Source organism: Suricata suricatta, chromosome 5, assembly GCF_006229205.1.
Source record: "Suricata suricatta isolate VVHF042 chromosome 5, meerkat_22Aug2017_6uvM2_HiC, whole genome shotgun sequence".
In the NCBI taxonomy this organism is placed as follows: domain Eukaryota; kingdom Metazoa; phylum Chordata; class Mammalia; order Carnivora; family Herpestidae; genus Suricata; species Suricata suricatta.
The window spans coordinates 137,227,736-137,253,044 of NC_043704.1; the positions used below are offsets into that span (position 1 = coordinate 137,227,736).

The 25,309-nt window shown below is 39.9% G+C and overlaps 1 protein-coding gene across 1 annotated transcript in view; it reads right to left on the bottom strand.

Annotated features, from left to right (window-relative positions):
- Positions 1–25,309, bottom strand: part of THRB (thyroid hormone receptor beta) — a 378,523-nt gene that overhangs the window by 30,064 nt on the left and 323,150 nt on the right. Inside the window, exon 6 of the mRNA XM_029940360.1 lies at positions 4,860–4,960. Within this exon, the coding sequence (XP_029796220.1) occupies positions 4,860–4,960 (101 nt within the window). The remainder of the gene's footprint in view (positions 1–4,859; positions 4,961–25,309) is intronic.

Here is a 25,309-nt window from a genome sequence, read left to right on the forward strand (position 1 = left end):
ATATAGTCATAAAAATAAATATTATATGTGAATAGTCATTTCATAGAGTGTCACAATTATGTTGTTAAATTAAGCTCTGAAGAACCTAGCTACACTTTGTGCTGAAGAATAAAGGAGCTGGATACTTGTCATACTCTTTTAATTAATAATTTAACCATTTAGTGTTCAAATGGATGCATTAAATGACCTTTAGAGAGTTAGTTTAATTCTTGTTTTTGACTCTAGCAATGTCCATTACCAGCTCAGATAACCCTTGAAACAACAGTACTTGAGGAATAGAAAATTCTAGATTCTCTACCCAAATTTTCTCTGAACTTACTGCATTGGAGTTTTTCCTTTCATAGTACTCTTTTTCTCCAGTATCAGTAGACATACACCCTGAAGATCAATAGGTGTCTTCCTTTCTTAAGATACGGGAGAGTGCCAGGTTAGGTGACATAAATATCCTCAAGACATGTTATAGTAGGACTTTCCTGGACATGATACTCCAGTCTTGGCAGTGGAGCTTCTGTATTGTAGGCATTAATGATGGCGGAGACACTTATCATGAGGGGAGCATTGCAAAAGGCCATAGACACCTTCCACACCCTTCTGTCTCTTCTGCAACCTTATGAAGTAGGTACTCTTAATATCGCCATTAAGGGGTTAGGGGTTAAAAAAGTAAGCCTCAAATAGGTTAAATCACTTGCCCCAAATCATATGGTAAGTACATAGTGGAATGTGGCCTAGAGCTTAGGAGTTGGACTCTACATCTTATTTACTTAGCTGCTTATATGATATAAACCAAATTCAATTTTACTGTATTATTTAATGTTATGGATGAATGGATTATAAATAGTACCCCCCCCTTGCCTTTGTTTTATTTGTTTTAGTAGACTAGCAAAGCAAACACAAATTTTGAAGGATATTATCTACTAAAGCTTAAAGAGACCTCTAACTTTGTTACGTAAATAATGGGACTGAAATACCAGCTGACCTAGATTAAGCCCAAATTTGAATTATCTTGGTTAACTTTCCTTAGCTTTGATTATGTACACATACCACTTGCATATTCATCACTCAGACATAAGAGCCCTTCCTTGTAATGAAAAAGTCAAAGGCAGGACGAAGTCTGGAGCGAAACAGAATACAATGGAAGGATGACAACAATAACAAACTAATGGACTTGATTTTGGGGCATGTGTGCAAAATCCCTTATCATTTCTATTGCTCAGGTTTCAACAGGAAAATTGTCACGTGTTTGGGTTTTGTATCCTTAAACACTTCAATCCATTAGTTTGAATGAGGTTGATATACTGTTATATAAGATCACTCAGTCACATATGGGTAGCATTTGACATGTTGGCAGTGTCTCCCTGTGTATTCAAGGTGGGCAAATTCTGCAAAAGCCTGAATGCCAGGGCATGTCACTGAACTAAAAAACCAGCTCCCCTGTGAACCTTCCTATTCCACCTCTGCTACCCTCTGTCCAATCCACCCTTTGAGGGTTACACCTGCCTGGATAGCAAAAGAGACCTGGAGATTCCTGGCAAGAAGACATGTGTCACAGATGGGGAGGAGGGGGCTGGAGGCATATCTCCTTCTGGAGGAGGCAAGGTCTTCCCAGAGGTGGTAGCCCCAAAATCCAGGGCATCCAGGGAGAATGATGCTCTGCAGATAGGACAGTTGGTACCCCGAAGCTGGAGAGATCCTTTTCTCACATACTCTGACATTGTCTCATGTTTCAGAGGGAGGAGAGCACACTGAGGAGTCAGGCAGTTCTAAGAAGAGGATGAGGTGTGGTGTCCCTGACACAGGGGTGACACTCATTTTTCCGCAATTGGCTACTATATGAACTTTTAAATGGGGTGAATGAAATAATTTATACTTTGCTTATTTTGGGAAAAGTATTGAGCTCTGCTGTTCCTAGTGCCTTCTTTTCTGTGGCTTATCTCCGATGGCTTTTCTTGGGCCCTTCGTAGATCTCTTTTAAGGTGTTGGCCCCCCTTAAGCTATAATAAAAGCATATTTGACACAAGATGAAGCGCCACTTCACTCAAGTTAATGTAAAGGTGCTAGGTCTCTTAATTTTAAAAAGTGACAGGAAGTAGCTTCTGGAAGTGAACTGAATGGAGAATATTTCATGTAGTCTACTTGTAAAAAAATCTTTTTAGGGGTGAACTGACGAAAGACGTGTCCCAGGGACTAAATAAGGACATATATGTCATTGATGATTTGTTAGCCAGATGTGTTTCTCTGCATTTTGAGAAGAACTAGATCCAAACGATGCACCAATTAGTGTGGTAAGAGCTAAGTGCCATTCTGCTGATTCAATATTTGGGCAACTTATAATAGCTATGAATCTTTCTCAGAAAAATAATTTGTTGTGGGGAAGTATCAACATTCCTTCTGTAAAAGATTCATAAAAACTGGTTCATCAAGACAGACAAAACAGCTCCAAAAGATTTTTACTGTCTTCAGGGGAAAAATGGGCAAAAAATAAAAAAAAGTTCTCTCCCTACACACTGCAAATATGGGGTAGAAATATTTTTAAATTGTAGGTTTGAATAAACACTTTGTGAAGCATAATCTTTTTCATCTTCAGCCACTCTTAAGAACTGTGTTTTATTTGAAAAGCTGTTGCCTTTTTCCAAGATACTTTGTCCTTACATTAAATGCATGATCTGTGTAATCACCCTAGGAAAGCTGCCTTCTGGGTTTATGATGGAGGCCATCCTAGAATCAGGAGTCTGATCTGAGACAAAGGCACAGGGGCTGAAAAATCTAGCTTTTTGCTACATGATTTCTTTTAAGGAAATCTCAGTTCAGTCAGGCCCCAAACATCCCGTGATCTTGGGAAAGGCTAGTGGATTCCTTGCATCGTGAAGACATACATGAAACAGAGACACAGGTTAATAGGCTTGATTCTTCCTTTGTTTAAGTCAGTCACTAATAAGCATTAAGGTCTTCGCAAGGCACATTTAGAGTCACTTTGGGAGTTGAGTAATAAATGGAATTTTCATTAAAGTCTCTTCCAGAATTCAGAATTTACCATTAGTAACTGATTTGAAAGAGTCTCAGTGCTGCATAATCAGGTAGGCAAAGCTTTATGAATTGGGGCTAATTTAGAAAAAAGGCCTGTTTGTGGATTACTGTGCTTTCAGAATGAGAGAATATATCTAGAGTAATGCAGTTTTATTACTTTCAAATCAAGCCAATAAAAGCATGCTTTCAAGAGACAGTCTGCAAGTCCCCCAAATTAATAAATAGTCAGGGCTTGTAGTCAGTTCCATTAAACTCCTTAAGACATTATTTTCATAAATATAATAGAAATCTTTAGCATCGTCTTTGTTAAAAGGTACACATTCCAGATGAAAGGGGTCTGGATGAATGAGAGCACACTGTATCACATTACAAAAAACAGCCTTGCAGATATAAGGCCTTGGGAACTTAGAAATGCCTGATTCCAATGGATATATCATTTCACTACTTTTAGCAGGCTTCTGCTACGGGGTTCCTAATTTTATGGATAAAAAATAGGGGGTTTGCATGGAAAATCTTCCACTAGGGAAATGGGGCACTTTACCTTGAAACCAAGCTAATCTGCTGATTTGGGGGGTTTTGGGTCAAAGGATAGCAGGAGGGGGGGGGTAGTTGGAGGAAGGAAGAGAGGAGGGGAGACGGGAACATGGAGGGAAGACCGAACTGATTTATACAGCTTGATATGATCTTTGCTTTAGGGTTTACATCCTGTGATCATTTAGTTTTAAATACAAAAAGTAAATAAAACATTCAACAAGAAGAAATTCAAGAAGTCTTCCCTGACTTAATATACTTCCTCATTTATAAAACATTAGCTGAACATTTGGATGTAGCACTGGGTTAAACTTTACTTATTTTTATAGTGGACTTCATTTTTGAGGCTAGGTTGTTGGGCCAAAAGATAGTTGCCAGAAAGCTCATCTTAATTTTGATGATGAAGAATATAAGTAGGCAAATTTAGGCTCTCTTTCGGGAAGTGAACTGTTGCTCACTGGTGTATTCTTGTCAAGTATCTCTTGAAGATGTTCTGTATAGCACAAAATTAGCTGATGGATGCCCAGAATTTACTTACTGGCTGAAGGCTGTGCAGAAAGCCAATTTGGGTAATTTCAGAACACAAATGAATCTAAGTAGCCTCAAAGATATTCCTTAATGGAACCCTTAAAAGTGAACATATTTACTCAGATTAACTGTCTGTGGTAGAGCGAATCCTGTCTCTTCAACCACTGGTGTTTAAACAGGAGAAATGGTTGTTTCTTGGGAAAACATATTATAAAATATCTATGCATTTTTAAACTCAAAGTGAGAATATTATTAATTTCTTTTGATCTTTAAAATTTTTAAAAAATGCTTATTTATTTTTGAGAGAGAGAGAGAGTGAGTGAGCATGGGCAGGGTAGGGGCAGAGAGAGAGGGAGACACAGAATCCAAAGCAGATTCCAGGCTCTGAGCTGTCAGCACAGAGAGTGACACGGGGCTCAAACCCATGAACTGGGAGATCATGACGTGAGCTAACGTGAGATGGTTAACCACTAAGCCACCCACGGGCCCCTAGTTTCTTTTCATCTCAAGACTTCTATCCCAGTCTTAAAAGCCAGACATTATACTCTTGCAAAACTTCACTTAGTTATTTTTGATTTGAAAAAAAAAAATAAATTCAGTTCTTGAACATGCCAAAAAATGAGGAGGACAGCCAGACACCTGTTACGGTTAACAGGCCGTGAATGTTGGGATTTGGTTCTAATTTGAACTTTAACCTCTTGTTGCGTTCTAGTGGAATCCTGGGAGGGGACAGGAGCGGGGCTGAGCTCTGCGCCCACTGGTCCCGGGGCGGTTACCTTGCAGCCTTCACACGTGATGCAGCGGTAGTGATACCCCGTGGCTTTGTCACCACACACTACACATAGCTCATCCTTGTCTAAGTAACTGGGGATGTACCCTGTGAAGAAGGAAAGAAGAGGAGTGTGAGAAAACAATATCATATTAGAGTCCAAGACACGCCCTGGTTGGAGGAGGATTGTGAGTGGACAGGAGGTAAGGGTGCGCGAGGGAGGAGGCAGGATCAAACTGTTTTATACATTTTAATACAGCTTTTGCATCAGGGTTTACATCTTGTGGTCATTTAGTTTTAAATATAAAAGGCAAGTAAAACATTTAATGAAAAAAACTTTAAAGTTTTTCCCTGATGTAATATACTTCTTCAGGACCTTATTCTTATCCACCATCTTATCTCACACTTACAGAGTTGCTACTAGGCCCAGGATTTCAGAATGTCTTCGAAATAGGTGTGACCACTCTTGCTGCGCAGATGGGAATATATCTGAAGGCTGTTGGAGCCAATAAATCATGCAGAGAGGCCAATATTTGAGATGTCTGGAGTGTTTTGGGTTCTGGAGAACACAATCTCTTTCGTAAGGCTTGTTTCAGAACTTTGTCTTAGAAGACTGGATTGACTTTGCAAATCAAGGTACCATGCAATAAATTCAGAGAACTTTGTAGCTTGGAGATCATCAAGTACTTTTGAGATGAAAAGACTTTCAAAGGTTTGCTTGGCCTTCCTAGGGGTTGCACTAGAAATTAAAGAAGATCTTCTAACTTCCAGTATAAGTAATGATGACCTTTTTCTAAAAATAGACAGTTAACTTTAAGTAGAATGGACAAGCCATCTAAAAATATATTTTTTTGTAAACTGTGACATTATGACATAAAACCCAACAAGACTGGGTACTGTGAAATAATAGAGGCTCTATTCATTAAGAAAAAAAGAAAGTCCAACTATGACAGCTCTCCTTGTTAGTGAACTATTGGTTTATTGGTTTAAGTTGTTTGGCCCAGGAAACTAAAGTTTTAAAACAAAAACAGAAGCAGCCCATTTCCCACTGGTCTTTCCCTCTTCCTCTTCACTTGTGGACAATGTCCAACCACAAGAAACAGATTCTGAAGGGCAAATTCAGTTTCATATGGTATCAGTGGTTGACTCTTACTAGTTTCAATAAAGATTTTCCAGGTTGAAATGACAAGTGACTTACTGTATGTTTTGCCATGACATTTCATAGATTCTTTATTAAACTAGGTCACAGAGGGCTTACTTTTCAGAAAAAAAAATCCACAATGAAAACAGAAGAAAATGAGTCCTTTTCACAATTTCATAGAAATTACTTTGCTCAGACGTTATTTTAGAAAGATGGTCCCTCTTGGGAAGGAGACAAATGACTTCAGAGTAAGGTCTGGTAATGTACAGGATTATCTTCTTAAATATCACAGCTTTTCTTAGTTTACTTTTACATCATGCAAACCATGAGTCATCTGTTGAATTCACTTTAAGAGTTTGAAAACTCTCATCAGATTTTGAAAAAGAGAATTCTGGGAGGGATCTGGGCAGAAATAAAGGCTGGAATGGTTGGTTTTGTAATTCAATCATTCATCTATTCATTGATTCAGAAAACAGTTATTTACCATCTACTAGGTGCTTAGCACAATGCTTAGTGCTGAGAATATAAAAACAAATAAGACATTGTTCCTTCCCTTTATATGTAAGAGACTGAGTTGTGTCTTTCCAGTCCTGGTCATTCCTCACTGAGAAAAGAAAAGGTGAAAATGAAGGAAAGAACATGAAAAAATGCTGAACATCTCTGTACGGGAAGGCAGAGCCCAAACCACAATGAGACACCATCCAGCATCCTCGAGGAGGGTTCTAATAAAAATGACGGAAAGTAACAAATGTTGGGGGGGGGATATGGAGAAATGTGAACCCTTATATACCACTGGAATGTGAAATATGCTTTAGAAATGAGTTTGGCAGTTCCTGAAAAGGTTAAACATAACGTTACATATGACCCAGCAATTCCCCTCCTGCATACATACCCCAGAGAACTGATAATCGGTGTCCACACACAAACCTATCCTGAGTGTTCAAGGGAACATTATTTATAATATTCAAATGATGGAAACAACCCAAGTGTCCCTCAAATTATGAGTTGATAAACAAAAGGTAGTATATTCATAAAATGGAGTATTATTGAGCTGGAAGAAGACCTGAAGTACTGATACATGCTACAACACGGAGGAACCTTGAAAACATTGCACTGTAGGAAAGAAGCCAGACATGAAAGGCCACATATTGTATGATTTAATTTATATGAAATGTCTAATTTCATATAGACATAGTCATAGAGACATAGAGAGTCATAGAGAAAGAAATTAGATTAGCAGATGGCAAGGCCTGAAGGGAGAATGAGAAGTTACCTCTAATGGGTACAGAGTTTCTTTTCACTGTGTTGAAATTGTATAGTGTTGATGGTTCCACATCTCTGAATAGACTGAAAACCACTGAAAGCAATGGTTTTTCATGGATACGTTTTGTGCACTTTAAATGTGTGAATTTTATGGCATGTGAAATGCGTTTCAATAAAGCTGTTATTACAAAAACAAAGAAATGAAATAAAAAAGAATGGTTCCATTTGACAGATATTTATGTGGGTATACTATGCATCAGGCAATGTACTAAGGGTCTAAAGAAAGCGCTAAATGTGCTAAACTTTAATTCTTGGGGAAGCTTTCAGTGTAGTGGGGAAAAAGACAATAACAGATCATCTGCATACAATGTGGTAGGCATTGGGATAGGGGTATGTCCGGGATCACAAAGGGGAAACTCTTTGAGGAGCCTTCCTGCTTAACCCCTGAGCTCAAGTCAAACTGGGTGCTCCTATACCTCCTGTGCTTCCCCAATGGTAGTCCTTTATAATCTACATTATAACAAACTGTGGGTTTGGTAAATAAAACAAGATTCCACTCAGATTGACCATAATCTTTGGTTCACTATAGGTTTGTACAGTTCCAGCTAGAGGGCAGGGATTGGAACATTCATGCTGAAACCCCAGTGTCTAGCACCAGCTTCCTCTGACAGATGACATCGTGGCTGGAAGATCTCTGCCATTGGCCAATGGCAAAGAACATAAATGAGGAGGGATGTATCTGGAGCCTGCAGATGAGCAGACTTGAAGCCTGGAGGTATGCCTGAGAAAGGTCTCAGAAAATAGTTCTGAAAGAGGTGATAATGCAGATGCGGGAGTCTAATGAAAACTTCACTAGAAAAGTTTGCTTTTTGGTAAATAAAACAAGATTCCACTCAGATTGAAACTAAGACACCCAGATTGACGCTCATCCAAGATTTAGCGATCTGGGGAGATACATGTTCACTAATCAACTAGATTTTTGGTCCTGCATTCTTTGCTCTGATCACTACGTTCAGTATAGTGTGACAGGACTAAAGAGAGCTTAAGGGCAATACCATTTTCCCATAATACAGAAATGAAAATCACTATGACCAGGTCAGTTTAATAAAGATGCCATCACCAATAGTGGAGATTTGCAGTCTGAAATGTATATGATGTGCTCTACTTTCTACTTGGGGCTATATAAACCACTATCCATTTACTCAAAAGTCTGCTTTCTGGGCAAGTTTCCCCTTTACAAAACAATCATTAACCTCAAGTTCCAAGGTTGTATGCTACTGTCTGCTAGGTAACTGATGGTGCTATGGCTCAAGTTTAATAAGAAATCTAATAAAATCTACAGGAAGACTCACTAGGCATTGATTTATTCCAAACACAGTTTTGGGGAGTCCCTCCATATAAAGAAATAACATAAAATATTCAAACAGGGCTCTATGCCCAGAGAAATAACTAGTTATCAAATGTGGGAGGGGAAGGGTCGTAGGGAAAATGGTCAGAGATACTCGACTTAACTAACATCAATGGAGTTCAGTGGTTACTCTTTAGGGATCAAAAGCAATGTGTGTATTAGCTTCTTACAAATTTTCTTTTTACATAAAAATTATATAAGAAATACAGTTCACTACAGAAAAAGTAAAAGACATAAAAAAGGAAAAAGCAAATTTACCTATCAACTCTCCACCAGTGATAAGTACTGTAGCATTTTGATATTTCTTCATCTTGGACTAGTATGTGTGACAGTGTGTGACATGTGCTTGTGTGTGTACTGAAACACAAACTTATAAAACACAAAGTAACTTTTAAGCAATAAGGTAACCCAATTATTAAAACACATAGCTTCCTGGCAAAGGTGGAAGGAATACATGTCAGGAAAGTTATCTCCTGTTCTCTTATACGTAGAACTTATATATAGTTGAACAGAATGAAGACTTTGCAGTTCTTGGTATCAGGTGCACATGGCAGAGATAAAAGAGTAAGAGATATAGGCCACTTGCTTCTCATGTTCAGGAAGCAATTGCAATACAGTTGGACACTGGTTTGCTTGTGGAACATGCCTTGGCAGGGGCAGGGAATGTTAATCAGAGTGAAGATGTGGTCCCTCACCATTCCTCACTCTACCTCATGACTTGCCTGCTCTACACTTTGGTGTTGGCAGTAGGGTACTGAAAACTTCTCCCTCCCTGTAAATTGTTGAATTATTGTTCAATAATTTACGTACATGGTTGAACTGTTTGACCTTTGGGTTCTCGTGAATCCTGGAATCCAATGATAATTCAATCTGTGATTGGAATGGGCTTCTTCCATTTTCTGACTGCTAGTCCCATAGGTGATTTGATTTGTGCTCTTTGTTTCTCCTAGATTATATTTTTGGTGGGTAGGTGAATAGGTGATTAAGTATGTCTTTAGTAAAATCATCATGACTTTTATAAAAATATCTATTTAAGCAGGTAGCAATTGCTCACATGATCATACCTGTGTCTCCTACCCATCTCTTTCTTTTCTCTAAAATATGAACTCAGAACCATAATCTTTACTCAAAACAGTCACCACAGGCAATGGTACATCAATTATTATGCCTACGTCCATTCTTCATCTAGGTAACTTCCGTCAGGGAGTAACAGCCCTCACATAATTAATAGAAAGGTGAGGTTCTCTCAAGATTACTGAGTATACTTGACAACATCATGTGCTAACTAGTTCTCCCAGAGAACTCAACCATTTCTTGCTCTCCTATTTCTGTGTCCCCATTTTTTTCCTTTTCCATGCTTATCAAATAACCCACATGCTGGCCAATATGCCCTGTTAAGGAATATGCACATGTAGTGGAAGTTTTGTTACCAGGAATGGACACTTAATGGATGTCAGTATTTGGTGTTTGGTTCTGTCTAGAAACAGATATGAGAAACTCAACCCTCGAAGCCATGCTACTCATCTGAGGACTAATTGCATCTGCAAATTACCCCAAGTGACTGTTGAAAAAATGTGGTTAATAACACCCCTTAAGACAATTAAGACCCATGTCTTAATGGGTGATATGTTTTCCTCAGCTCTTATATGCTCAGATGTATTAATTTTTAGACTAATAAACTATGTTGCCACATTATCAAGCATATTATTATGAAAGCAAACTCCATCTGTTCAACGAAGACTTAGGGATTTTTTTAGTTTATAGTTGGCAATGTCTGATTAATTGCTGAGTATTATCCTGTATGTAAAATAGTTGACATGGTAAAATATTACTAACATTTTCCAACCTTTTTTGTTAGCAGCTTCATTAAGATAGAATTCATATACCATATAATTCAATGGGTTTTTGTATATTCACAGAGTTGTGAAATCATCACCGCAATCAATTTTAGAATAATTTCATCACCCCCCAAAGAAACCCTGTACCTTTAGAAGTCACCTCCATTCCTCCTATCCCTTTCACCCCTCCATCCTATTTATGCTTGAAATCTTGCAACAGGCAGTAAGCTTGGCTTCTTGGTTTGCACTAGATTCAAGCCTTTCCCATGTATGAGTAAAATTAGAAGGCTGTCTAGTTTAACTCTCTTGAGTAAATTATAATAGCATCTTAGGTCCTTGGAGGAGAAACACTGGTATCTCTTGTCATCTTGGCAAACACACAAACTTTAAGGAATATAACATAAGACAGATTAATCTTGATGGACGCAGATGCAGAGCTCAGAAACCATTCCCTGTCTGGCCAATTTTACCTCAGGTATAGGACCCCTTGCCAAATAAAACTGTTTAAAAGGAGCAGTGGTTATCATTGGTGGTGGGAAACACTTTGGGCATTTTAGGGAGGTCCATGCTGCTGATTCATCTAGTGGAACTATCAATTTAGCACCACTGAAGGATCCTAACTCGTTTGGGTCAGGATATTAAGGAGACTGTATATTAACATTCCTAAGGAAGCTAAGTCATTAGCATGTTGAGTCATTCTTTCAACTTTATTTTATTTTATTTTAGTTATTTATTTTAGAGAGGGGGAGGGGCAGAAGGAGAGAGAGAGGGAGAGAGAGAGAGAGGAAGAGAGAGAGAGAGAGAGAGAGAGAGGGAGAAAGAGAGAATCTCAAGTAGGCTCCATGCCCAGCACAGAGCCCGACATGGGGCTCCATCTCATGACTGTGAGATTATGACCTGAGATGAAATCAAGAGTTGGATGCTTAACTGACTGAGCCATCCAGGCGCCCCCAATTCTTTCAGTTTTATATTGGACCTTCTCAATTCATCCCACAGCTCAAAGCCTTCTGATTTAAGCTCTCCCTCCCCCCCCAACCCTCTAGTACCTTCTTCACTATGTCATTTCTTTATATATGTAAAAAATCCCGAATGGCTTAGTCTTTTCCCAACATACTAATGCTGATTCCTTTTACACTTAATTGTTAGTATTAGGTACCATGTTTTGCATCATGTTTATTTTAACTCTCTGATAAACACTATAGTAATCCATCTGTCCAGCCAGCCAGCCAGCCAGCCAGTCATTTATTTATTTAACAAACATGCATGGACATAGTGGGTAAGACACTGTGTACAAACCTGAAACAGTATTAACTCTAAAGATATTCTTTCATTGCTGTCTGCACATTTCCAGCAGAGCTGCCCCAGAGGTTCCCTGTTCACCAAGTCTTTCCTCAGAACAGCCACCACCTTTCCACATTCCCACTGCCCTGATGGAATCATTAAGCATCTTTGCTTTCCTCCTTGCCCTGTGGCTGGCTAGGCCCTTGCTACTGGGGGATGGATGACATGGAGTCCTAAGTCTTCCAATGTAAATGGGGGGAGAGAATGGAAAAGGAAGGAGAAGGAGGGCCAGATAGGAGGCATTAATTCAGAAAAGGGGAGAGGACATGATGACAAAGGACTCTGGACTTCAACCGTCTGGAAGTCTTAGGGCAGAAAAAGGGGCAAAGCAAGTTTCAGATTATTTCTTCTGATTCAAACCTTCCTGAAACACAAACATATTTATTTTTAGGACTAAGTATAGCCATAGTGCAGTTTCATGCACAAGTCTCTAGCTCAACTTTCTTGTTTCTATCCCTGTAGACTCAAGTTTTTAGTAGCTGACATAACCTTCTGATCCATAATTAAAGCTAAAACACTTGAAGATGCAAATATCTAGGAAAGGGACTAGATTGGTATAAAGAATTTCAGTCAAGATTTTAATCAAAGGGGCACACACACTGGCCGCCCACAGTGTTTGTATTGTGGAGTGTTCAAAAATCTCAGCTGATTTTTAAAACCAGAACATTTCAGGTGAAACCCAGATTTCCTGCTTCCTGTGAAACATCGGAAGATCTGGCAATACTGAGTCCAAATTCTCACAGGGTGACAATCAACTAAACTGAGAAGGGCAGTCTATCTCCTAAGAGATATAATCTCTAGTTCACCACAGTCCACACCATTCCCTATTGTGCCCCAACCCTGAGGCTACTTTATTTATAAATGCCATTTATGTTTATCCTTGCATTGTGTCTTTCTATAGGTAAAGAAGCATTTCACAGAATTTTAATTTTTGTCAAAAGTGGGAAGACAAAAGTAATTCAAGGAAAAGGAGAGAGAATATATTTCTTTGTAAAATTTAAAAATTTTCTTATCATATAACATATACACAGTATGTATATTGGTTGAAAGTTTAAGTTAAGCAGTCTTTATAAAACAACTGTGCCTTTCTCTCATTAATTTAAACTCTCTGGCACTTGTAGGCACTGGAATTTTAGAACTTTGGTATTAATGAGGTCTTTTCCTGTTTTAACAGAGGGGATGGGTTGGAAAGCAGGAAGGTATAGAGTGGGGAGGGGAGGAAAGCGTAAAGGGTCACTAGAAATGGGCACTAGTTGCCTCTGATTTTTACACTGAGACTCAATTTGTGGCATTGGTCTTACCAGAAATTCCCATGGTTATTTCAAGTTGTGCATGTTTGAGAAAAATGGGTGCTTTTCGTTATCTGGAAATCCATTCAGAATGAGATTCAGGTTATGGCTCTAAAATAAAGTGGACTATCAGCTCTTCAGACTGATGTTTAATGAAGGGGAATGAGTGGTTGCACTTGTCATCAGGATAACATCATTGTTGTTACAAGCCCTACTGGTCTCCCTGCAGGTATATCTTGTGGTGGAGTCACGATAGATGTGTACTTCACAGAGCGTGAAGTAAAGGAGGTCTTGCCCTCATGGTGCTAATGGTCTAGATAGAGTTGACATAAACAAGCATATATGATGAAGAGAACCCAAATCCAGACTATTAGGAATGATCTCTAATGCACATATGTAAGTAGCATGTTGCACGTATTTATATGTTCAAGTGTAGTCCATTTTGAGACAACTCGGTATACAAAAATCTAGACGTTTCAATATGAAAACTGAGGCAGGATTTTTTACATTACAAAAAGATCCTTTACTTCAGATGTTCTCTAAATGTTATGTCCTTTTAATGCAGTGGCTCTCCACCAGGAGTGATTTTGCCCCAGAGGGACATTCGACAACATCTGGACACACTGGTATTGGAGGTCACAACAGGGCAGGGGCAGTTGTATGCTTCTGGAATGTAGTATAGAGAGGCAGGGATGCTTCTAAACATTCCACAAGCCACAGCTCAGCCCTACAACCATGATCTGACCCCATGTCCATAGTGCCGAGGTTGGGAAACTTTGGTCTAATACATATTAAATAATTTAAAAAATGTTTATTTTTGAGAGAGAGTATGAGTGGGGGGTGGGGGGTTGGGGGGCAGAGACAGGGACAGAGGATCCAAAACAGGATCTGTGCTTTCAGCAGAGCCCAATGCAGGGCTTGAACCCACAAACCATGAGATCATGACCTGAGCCAAAGTCGGTTGCTTAACCAACTGAGCCCCCCAGGTGAAACTATATAAACAAATTTCAAGGTGGTTTACACAAATGATTCAGCACTACTGTAAAAAAACAAGGGATACCTGCCTCTGGAGCCAGGGCCAGTTGGGTGCTGGGGTATTGGAGCAATGCAGTGCTGGTTAAATAGAAGAAGCTTTTGAGCTCTGAGCTGAGTTAGTGACCTGAAGAGATGCTGGGCAGGGCACATCCTGGGGTATGGCCGACAGTGGCGGGTATCTGGGAAAAGGGCATCACTGGTTCAGAGAAGTATGGTACAGAGAGGGATACAAGGAGAGAATGGCTAAGATTTCTGGAAAGAAGAGCATGGACTGAAGCGCAAAGCCAGAATCAAAACTTCCCTTTAGGGCAGGGAAGCCAGAATCTTCCCTGTGGGTAGGGAGGAGTTGGGGAGTTCCTGTTGTCTAACAAGACTGGAAAAGGTTTGGAACATTGAGGAGGAGGCTTGGGGGGGGTAGCAGAGGGCAGGGAATCACTGCCAGTGAGTGGCTGGAAGCAGACGGCTTTGAGAAGATGGGTGAACGCAGAGAGAAGGCGACAGGGCAACATGGCAGGAAGTATCTGCAGATGAAGAAAGGGGGTGGGCTGGGGTGACCACTCAAAAGCAGCTGTCTCCAGGAGAACAGGGCCTTCTCTAAAGCAGCTAGTACAGTACAGAGGGAGTTGAGTCGAGGGTAGTACCAAGGACAGCGCATGGAAGCTAAGCAGTCGTGAAGATCTGGAAAAGGAAGAATATAGACTCTAAGTGAGCACTGGTACTTAGTATCAGTACAAGAAGATGAGGGGTCATAAAAGCTAGACCAGAGCAGGTGGTAGAGTAGAAAGCAACAGGCCCTGAGGCTCAAAGCACCTGAATGCTAAGTGCTGAGAAAAAAGCCTTGAATTTGTGGGAAAGTATTCACAGAGGGATGCAGAGTGGTGGACATGAACCCCAAATACAGGAAATAAACAGCACCAACTGTCTCCCACAAGCCTGTCCATCATCTGACTTCAGTTTCTCACAATGCCTTGGATTCTTGCTATTAGCTTTCATCGTGAGCAATCACAGTGGTTGCTGTAGGATGAAGTTAGGGCACCCAGTGAAATTTCTGAAGGACATGCTTTTGACAAGACAGATTCTTGACCTAATTCTTGGCAAAGAAGGGAAAGAAGAGTCAGCTCATGCATTTGTCTGCACTTGGACTAGGTTTAGAAATTGCTACTGTTCCTTACTTTGTTTCCAGTTCTAGATACTGAGAAGAGGCTTTTTAATTTAACCTTTTTAACCGTAAATGTTCTTTGTATTAAAAAAAAAAGTAGTTCTATTGTTTTCTAGAGTGGTGTTGTCTCTTAATACTATACGGGTGGCAGTGCCTAGTTTGAAATGCTAACCTCATGTCAGCACCACTACAATTACATAAGCTTTATAGAAAAATCTGAAGCATTAACTTCTTAGGTAGTATATTTTAAAGACATGATATTGGAACACTTGTTGCATTGGGTGGCCTAATCATTTTTATTTAAATTAAACAAACTAGAGGGGGAGAGAAGGGAGGAGAGGGGGCAGCAAGGCAGAGAGTGAGGGAGAAGTAAAGGGGAAATTGGAGCAGGGGGGTCACAGGTAGAGGGGAAGGAAGGGAAGGAGAGGGAAATGTTGAGAAAGAAATGGAAATAGTGTACGATCATCTCACATTCAGGTTTGTGGTTGGGAGTGATTATGTGGTTGGGAGACTCATGAATCTTCCCCTTTCCTGCCTGCCTTTCCAGCGACTGAGTGTGATTCCGGGGCTTAAGGGTACCTGTTTCTCACGGAACATTTTTTTTCTGGGAAGACTTTGGAATCTCCCCATGTCTACTCTACTGCATAGCATTCCTTCCCTAACTTTAAAAGAGGCCAAGGAGATTCTAATTAGAGATCATATTTCTTTGGGGCTTAACTCTTCTTTTTAATCCAGTCCTCTTGATGTGGGTCACATCAAACATCCCCACCTTCCCATTTAATTTCCATTTCTAATGTCTACATGTTTATTCACATAAAGTCAGAAGAACTACAGGACATGAAAAAAAGGTTTAGATTCCCGTCTCCAAGACAGAGGGGCTACGAAAACAGATTCAGAAAGGACAGGTCTATGTACAGTTTCTGCTTCAGTTATTAATATTTCTGCAACATCAATAATAACAAGAGCATATGCAATCAAAAGCAAAACTGAACAGGACAAAAATACTCCGTCTCTTTGATCCTGGCTCAAAACCAGAAATTTCTTATTCTCTTGGACATGATAACCAACTCTTATGCAAACACACCGGCAAATTCCGGACACACAGTTCCTATAAAGATGGCACATAGTATGTCAAGCAAAGAATCCTGTGGAAGGGGGTTGCACAGGACAGGCACTCCAGGGAATGATTCTATTTAAACAGAACCAGAGGCTGACTGTGCTCCCCACAGGGCAGCCAGACTCAAGCTGTTTGGGAACTTCAGAATGTAACTGGAATTTCTGGTGGAAAGAGCCAGCAACCCACACCCCTTGCCCCAAAAGAGAAGAAAAAGATATCTACTTTTACCTTTGCTGAAACCCTGGTGGTAAAGAAGACACAACATCCTGGTCGCCATTTCCCTTCCCCTCTGGCTGATTTCCAAACCTCCTCCCCTTCCTCCTGAGCTAAGGGGCTAGGGTGAAAGTGTGTGATCAGAAGTGGCTGTAGAGGCTGATTTTAACATAACAAATCAAGGCTATGTTACTCGAAAGACAAAAAAAAATAATAATAAGGGGTTTGTATCTTCTGGGATTGCCGGGGTTCTTTTTATTTGTCTCTAACTTTTAAAAATAAAAAAATGTATTTTCTCATATTCCATATGAAAAATAAGACAGACCTTACATTCTGCATTTCAGCCTTCCTCAATGTGAAAATGATATGGCTCTGCCCCCACCCCAATTCTTAAAGTTTTATTTTAAATTTGATTCAGTGAACTGAATTCTGACTCTTCCTTGCTTCATATCCTCAGTGCTGGGGGAGCTTGATGACATTTCCCCCTCTTGGCTATAAATGTAAAAACACACAAAAACAACGCAAAAAGAACTAAAAGTCATTCTAAAGTCTACCATTAAGATTACTAGTCTCGACATTGGGTTCTGTAACCTTCCTTGATTTCATCTATGTGTACTTATAGTAAACTCTTTTATAAGATTACGAGCATTTTCTATATACTAGAAACTCCAATTAAAGGCTAAAGACTAAGCCATCCTTAAAAAAATGAAAAAGTTAACACAGCTGTGCTATTGAGTTTATAGTGCTGTTGTGACAGCAAGAAACCCAGATTATGAATTTCATGAAAATAGATAAAAATCCAATCGGAATAATGAGCCGTGCCCCCACCGAACACCTGTTTATAGTCTTAATTTTGCCTTAAGGAGATACTACTGATGTCCTCCAACAACAACAAAAATCAATAATGGATCAATATGGATAAACGTGTTGGGGATGACCTTTTGTCCCAAGAGACAGTTAACAGCTGGGTTTAGTTTTACTGGGATTTACTTAAAGACTTGTAACAGTAAATAATGGCGCATTTAAGAATATTTGCCTGCTTTGATTTACTGAGTTTGGCAGGTGGCAGTGGCCTTTCAATGGCATATGGCTTTGGGAAATTACATCAAAATATGCATACAATGTGTCTTAGCCTCGAGTTCAAGCGTCCAATTAATTAGCAAAGAATCTCTGGTTTAGCGTTGTATGACAAATATTCTCGAGGACCGCTTGAAGAAAATTCCGTGAAAAGACAAAAGAATAAAGAGTCAAAGCCTGAAAAGTTTTGCAGGAATTTTTAAGAATATCAGAATGCTCAAATAGAGGGGTAGGCACCCGTATTGTCTTAGTGCAACATTATGAGAGGCATATCCAGGCCTATTTAATGAGGCAGTGTGAACTTCTCCTCTTCAGAGATAAATTACTTCTAAGTGTAACAGTAAATGAAAGAGAAAGCACACATTGTTGTGTATCTCAAATGTTTCCATTTGGGGAACTATGTGGTGTGCCCCTTGTTAGCAGTGACAAATTCAGGTAGCCTTAAAGGGGATATTTAAGATATCCTTAAAATTAAATGAAAATGCAAACAATTACATTGAAAATGTTTTATGCTATAATTCCCTTTATATTTCATATTTGGAAGTTAGAGAACAGCACAGAAAATCTGAACTCAGTATATGGTAAAAACTAACAGGGGTTTGAGTTTGGGGTTTTTGGGTTTTAGATTTTGATTTTCAAATATAAGCCACTTTTAATTACAGAGTCACATTAAGAAAAGCAAATGATAATTTTGTGGTAGCCATAATCAACTAAGCCATATTCTGTCCTAAGATAATTTTGCAGAGAAATTCACCTCTGAGGATCAACGGGCATCATATTTTTGCTAATTATAGAAACCTGTAAATTTGGTTTCATAAATTTTGTAAATTCCTATGCAATAGCCTGTCTATACAGGAAAAAACAGTTTCTGGCATATTTGTGCTAGAATTGAAGCTATTTCCAAAATATCTGGCAGAGGCTACTATGTTCCTTGAGTACTACCTGTTTGCTTCTTTTATTTTATTTTTTGGCATACAAGACATGTTCTCTTGATAGAAAATTAAACAGCATTGTAAAACCACAGTCTCTATTAAAATAACTGGATATTGCACTTGTTTTAATCTTGGATATTTTGAAGGATATTTCACTTGCTTTCATATAGAGAATTCATTTGACCTGGTCCCAGACATGTGAAACTTGAGGGACAAAATGGCAATAGAAAGTGTCTTGGTTCCTTTCTGAGTTTTACATTCTTATGGCTTACTACAGTCCCAAGTGGATTCTTTACAGCTTAACATGGATAAGTAAATATATTAAGACAAACATTTATAGATCCCAACAGATCAATGTTATACTACTATCAAAAGTCACTAAAATATTTTATTAGTTAACTAAAATAAACTTTTAATATGAAATACCAAGAAAAGAATCAAATGGGTTTTTAATCGGAACCTGAACTGGGGAGAATTAGCCTTCAAAAACTTCAAAAGCCAGAGTGCCTATGTGTCAAGGGGAAGCTTTTTATATAGTATCTTTAGCAAAGAAACTGACCGTATTCATTTTGAGATATGCGCGCGCGCACACACACACACACACACACACACACACTAAATAAATAAATATATTTACATATATATACACACAGCTTAAAAGGTCAGCTCCATCCAGCTTTCATATACGCTTGGGGGAAAAGTGCTTGGAAATCTTTGTTGCTCGCGGACCCCTCTCAAATCACCTAGCAACCTCTCTCTTTACTGCTGTTGTTAATTTCGAACATTCAGCGCCGGGAGTAAGATTTGACAGAGCTGATGCAAACTGTAACTTTAAAACACAATGGAAACAGACGTGGAAACTTTTAACAAATTCAAGTAAAACGGTCCCTACCTTTTTTTTGAGAGTACGATGGCAACTGCACTTGAGAAAAAGTAGGCTTTTCTTCAGTGAAATATTCAGGTTGGCTGTATTGATTCAGGGCCATGTCCAAGTCAGAGTCCTTGCTTTTCAGCATGTTTCCAGGGTAACTACAGGTATAAGGCTGATTCACTGCCCAGGCCTGTTCCATATATATGTTGTTACTGGGCACGGCCTGAGCGTTGCAGCCACTGTAACCCGGACTATCTTCAAAATACGTGTGATAATCAGTGGCCTGCATGTAGCAATTGCTGCCAGCAGTCGAGTGCACTGCGCATACTTCTTGCATACAGTAGTTCATTTTGTTACTCCGGCTCGGTTCCTACTTTACATAGACACACACTCTACGCATGCATTCACCAGCCCCATACACCCTGAGAGCCAGGCATATACACCGAGAAGCGTCCATCCATACGCATGAAGTGAGGAGGGAAGATGAATAAACACCAACACAGCAACCCAGCTTGCTTTACTTCTGAATAGCACCTGATGTGCTAAAATCCTGTTTAGACTGAGGTGTCCTTTGAGCTCTCCTGCCATTCAAACACATTGGAAAGCAGATTTCTGCCTATCAGAGGTCTTAAGCTGAGAATGCAGCTAATTCCTGGGGAAGATGGCACACAGGTAGGGATGACTGTCACTCAGCTGGAAGAGTGACAGCGAGAATGCTCCTGTTACCCCGAAGCTGGGAAGATCCATTTTATACGCTTGTTTTTAACCCCTTTTAACGCGATTAGAAGATGATTACTCATTGCGATGTCATTTTGGTTGACAACTTAAGCATGAAACATCATAAAGACATCTTAGAGAATATCCTTGGATACACACAAAATCCTAAAATCAATAATCCAGTTTATTAGCATGACCCAGAGAAAATCCCAATAGTAATGAGATGACTGACTCCAAAACATTAATCTAGTCATGCAAGTGCTACTGGTTAAATCTGCTGGATGTTACTGATGGGCTTTTAATAGCAGGATCCAACCATTTTCCTAATGACACTCTGGCCCCACAGGTTGTAGAAACACGCCAAGGAGAGCCACTTCTGAAAATGCTTTTAACTGGTGTCTGTGAGTGAGTTCTGTTTTGTTCCTTGCAGCTGATAATTTTCTACATCATTAGCACTAATCTACATGAGGCCTAAAGCCTAAATTAGCTTCGCTCATTCTGCTTTTACGTTTCGTTTATGAGCACGAGGGAGAGTCTGCGCTGGTACCCTTAAATGAGGACCCCCCACTATTATGGCAGCCCCCCCCCCCCCCCGGCTCCGTTTGTACAACAGCGCTCTTGGAAGTAGTATGTGGATAGCTCTGTACAGCTACCATTTTATTCCAATCAGATCTGCCTTTGAGATTATTTTCTAGCTTAATTGTGATTTAAGTCGTATTTACATGCTTGGGGTTTAAAGACAGTGATCAAAGGGAATATGCAATTTCTATAAGAATCACCACATCTTTTAACTGAGATGCTAACAAATATCAAACTAGACCCTAAATGCTCGCTGAGATGATTACTAAGGGTTTTCTCTCCATGTGGATAAGCACGTGTATGTCCACTACCCGCGTGTGTTCTAGGTCATGATTCAGTCAGGGCCAACGCTACTTTCATTTCTCTTTCTTCCAGAGACTTAGTTTGCAGGGCTGGGACTCTGGGGGTGACATTTACATTTGGGTTCCTGCTGGTCTATGAATGTGTGACCTTGTTAATAGTTTCCTCCTAAGGGACCACAGACACTGGAATATTGTAATACTCAGTAGTGAGACCTCCCCTTTGGCCATGAAGTTCTAGACAACTGCCACGTGGGATTCTGGGACAAGGCTGTACGACAGCCATTCGGTGAACACCTAGGAGGTGTCTGTTAAATGCAAAACAGGGAGATGGCTCCGGGGGGGAGCAGAGATGACTGTCCCTAAATTTGATCCCACCCCTGTCACTAAGTGGCTTAGTAGCACATGTATTCAATATACAAGAGTCAGTGGACCACTGACATTCAAGGGAATCTATAAGGGCTGGTGATTTTATAAACATAGTAAAGGAGCCACTGATTCAAGGGAAGAAAATAAGCAGAAGATGAGACAGAATGACAGAAGAAACCCTGGCAGAACTCATGGATGTTTGGTAATAAGACTCCTTGAGAAACTGCAACTGGACTATAAGACAAGCAAAGGAATTTTCTCTAAATTGACGCATTTGAGTCAGGAAAATGAACTGCAGGAACATTACCTAGACAGCAGGAGAATTACCATAAGGAATAACGCACATAACTAACATTTTAATAGTATTTTTACTCTCTGATTACTCTTCAAATGAATAAAAGAGTTATTTGCAAGTGTTTTTAAGAACACATACGCATAACATTACAATTAACATTTTCTCCCTACTGAAAATGTCAAAACATTTCATTGGAAGCAGTGATTGTTTTCTGAAAACCCCAGGAGAAAGGATCCAGGCCTTATGTTTTTTTGTCTGATTTCATTTATTTATCTCAAATTTCCCCCAAACTAATCTGAAAATTAACCTTTCAATAAAGCAGTTTTCTTTCCTGGCAAACACTCATGTTCTAAGCCCTCTTCTTCGGGTAAGGAGCTGCATGTCGGATCCATCCAGTTCTGCAGTCCTGCTCAGCGCATTGCCTTGCACCCTTTCTATTTCACTGAAGGCACAAATCCAAGCAACACCTTGCTTTTTACTAGTTACGATATCAACCAAGGCCTGAGCCTCAGCTTTCCCTTCATAGGAACACTTAAAAGCAACTTCCCCAGAACTGGACATACTGCAGCGAAAAATGAAGGAATGACTCCAGCGACGTTTTTTCTTAAAGTTTTACAAAACCTATAGAAGACCACTGAGAGTCAATGGCATTTTTTCTGAATTAAAACAATCCTGAGTTGCCTCAGACATCTCTGAATAGGAAATAAAAGTTCCAGACCATATTTAAGAGAACTCACGTTCTAACTAACTGTTATCTTTTGGAGAAAACAGTACAACTGTTTTCTTGAATGCACTCCTTGCTCCAAGTGGGAGATATTCTTTATGGGTAATATGATCACGAAACTCTCATTACTGTGAGCTGAAAATGGAGACCGGCACTTACACTGAATTTGAAATATGGCCTCTCACACCCTGAGTAAAGCAATCACAGTGCTGTCACTTGTGATCGATCTGGCATGCTTCTTTGTAAAGTCGATAAAGCAATTTAAACATATTATATGTCACAAATGAGATGAGCTTTGGTAAGATTGTTTTCTTATTTCCCAGGCTGACTACTCTAATGTAGTTACTTAAAGGAAAGCTTAAGTAAGAGTTATTTGACCCACAGTGCATTGAACTCCCTGAAATAAAGTTGGGAGGGCTTTAATAATTCTCATTAGAAGTGTTTCAATCAATAATAATTTATTATGTAAATACATCTCTGTCTTCAGCTGGAAGGGAATAACCTAAAAGGATAAGACTAATAATATTGCTTTGAAAGTCTTGTAGGTAAACGACAAACCCCCAAGGTCTCTGAAGGAGGAAATTTGCATCTTTCAGTCTCTTTTCCTCTGTTTTCAGCTGTGTTGATTCTCAAATAAGACCGCACATTGGCGTCACCCAAACACTAAAAACATGGACGCCTAGGTACCATGCTCAGAAATTCTGGTGTGATCAGTAGGGGATGAGCGGTGAGCATCAAGATTTTTTCTTAGCTTATTTATTTAGTTAGGGGGTGGAGGAAGCAGGAGAGGGGCAGCGAGAGAGGGAGAGAAAATCCCAAGTAGACTCTGTCAGTGCAGAGCCTGATGCGGGGTTTGAACTCACGAAGTATGAGACCATGACCTGACCTGAAGTCGAGAGTCAGAAGCTCCACCAACTGAGCTACCCAGGTGCCCGAGAATCAAGGCTATTTTCACAGGCAGCAAAGTTTGAGAACGGCCGCTCTACTGGGCCTTCGACCATAGCCCGTTTCCCACGCGCCAGGGCGTCCTTCATACTGTTTCCTCATTCGCAGCTTTGCTACATATTTTCCTTAGTTCTTAAAAGTTTACCCTCCACACCTCGACCTGGCTTCACCTGTCCTTGAGTTATCTAGACAAGCAGAGGCAACAGGCCAAGGAGATGTTCCAGGGAAGAACTAAATCCAAGGCAGAGTGATAGCGTTACATGGGAACGTGAGAAGAATCTGCCTAGCAGGTTGGTCAGAGCCTTGTGGAAGAGGTGACTTGTGAACTTCAACAATAGCAGCCAAGTGTACAAGACAGCTGAGCAGAAAGGTCTTAGGGAGCGTGTTAGCGACCATGCTCGCAAAAAAGTGCATGAAGATAGCTAGTGAACATGAAAGCAATGTTAATGCCAGCTTCTACTCTAATAATTTTTCCTTCTTTCTGCTTTAGAAATAGAATATCTAAATTTCAGTTGTGCAGTGGCCTTTGGGAAGAAACTTTTGTTTCTCCCTCACAGTTAGACATGTATGTGTGAATAACTTCTGGCCAATGAGATATGGCAAAAGAAATGTTGTAAGGCAGTTTCTAGGAAACCTTAGAGACACCTGGTGCATACCGTTTGCTTCTTCGTTGTTTCTTCTTCCAACTCTTGGAATGTGGACGTGATGACTGGAGCCCCAGCCACGATTCTGGCCCTGTAGACTGACAGCTGTACTCCAGGTGGCTGAAGAATGCGCTGGAAGGAATCTAGGTTGCTGAACCTAGAACTGCCACAGAACTGCCAAACTCGTCTAAACTGTGAATCTCGGAATGTTGTTTGTTTTCCACAGGAGAGAGAAATGAACTTTTCATTTCGATAACTAATTTCCCCTTTGTAAAATAGTGATAATGGGTCTCACTCATCACTTAGTGTGAAGATTGAGTTAATATAAGTAAACTATTTAATTTTTTAATTAAAAATGGTTTTATTTATTTTTGAGAGAGCGAGTGATAGCATGAGCAGGGGAGGGGCGTAAAGAGAGGGAGAGAGAGAGAATCCCAAGCAGACTCGGCACCGTCAGTGCAGAGCCTGACATGGGGCTTGCACTCACAAACTGTGAGATCAAGATCTGAACTGAGATCAAGAGTTGATTGCTTAGTTGACTGAGTCACCCCGAAGTAAAGCATTTAGAACAGTGACTGGTATGGTAAGTGATAGAATTAGGTATTCATTATATTTATTATTATCAGAGTGCCTTAGGCTCTGTCTTGGATTTTCTCTTCTCAGTTGACATTTTCACTCTAGATTAGGAGCCAGCAAGCTTTGGCTAATGGGCCAAACATGGGTTACTACCTGTTTTGTAAATAAAGTTTTATTGAAACACAGTCATGCTCATTCATTTATATACTGTCTATGGCTGCTTCTATATCTAATTTGCTACAATGGCAAAATTGAGTAGTTGTAACAGAGACCATATGGCTTGCTGAAAATATTTAGCATGTGGCACTTTAGAGCAAAAGTTTGCTCTCGTCTGCTGTAGGTGATTGATCTCATCCTGTCTAATGGCTTAAACAAACAGACAAATGCTCGTGACATTCAAATGTATGTCTCCATCACAGATGGAGCCTCTTCTAAAACCAGAAGCTGCTGTGTGGCTGTCAGCTTGACAGGTCCATTGGCACAATGAATAGACATCTCCAACTTCATTCCTTCCTTTAAAAAAAATTTTTTTTAATGTTTATTTTATTTTTGTGTGTGAGAGAGAGACAGAGCATGAGCAGGGGAGGAGCAGAGAGAGAAGGAGACACAGAATTCAAAGCAGGCT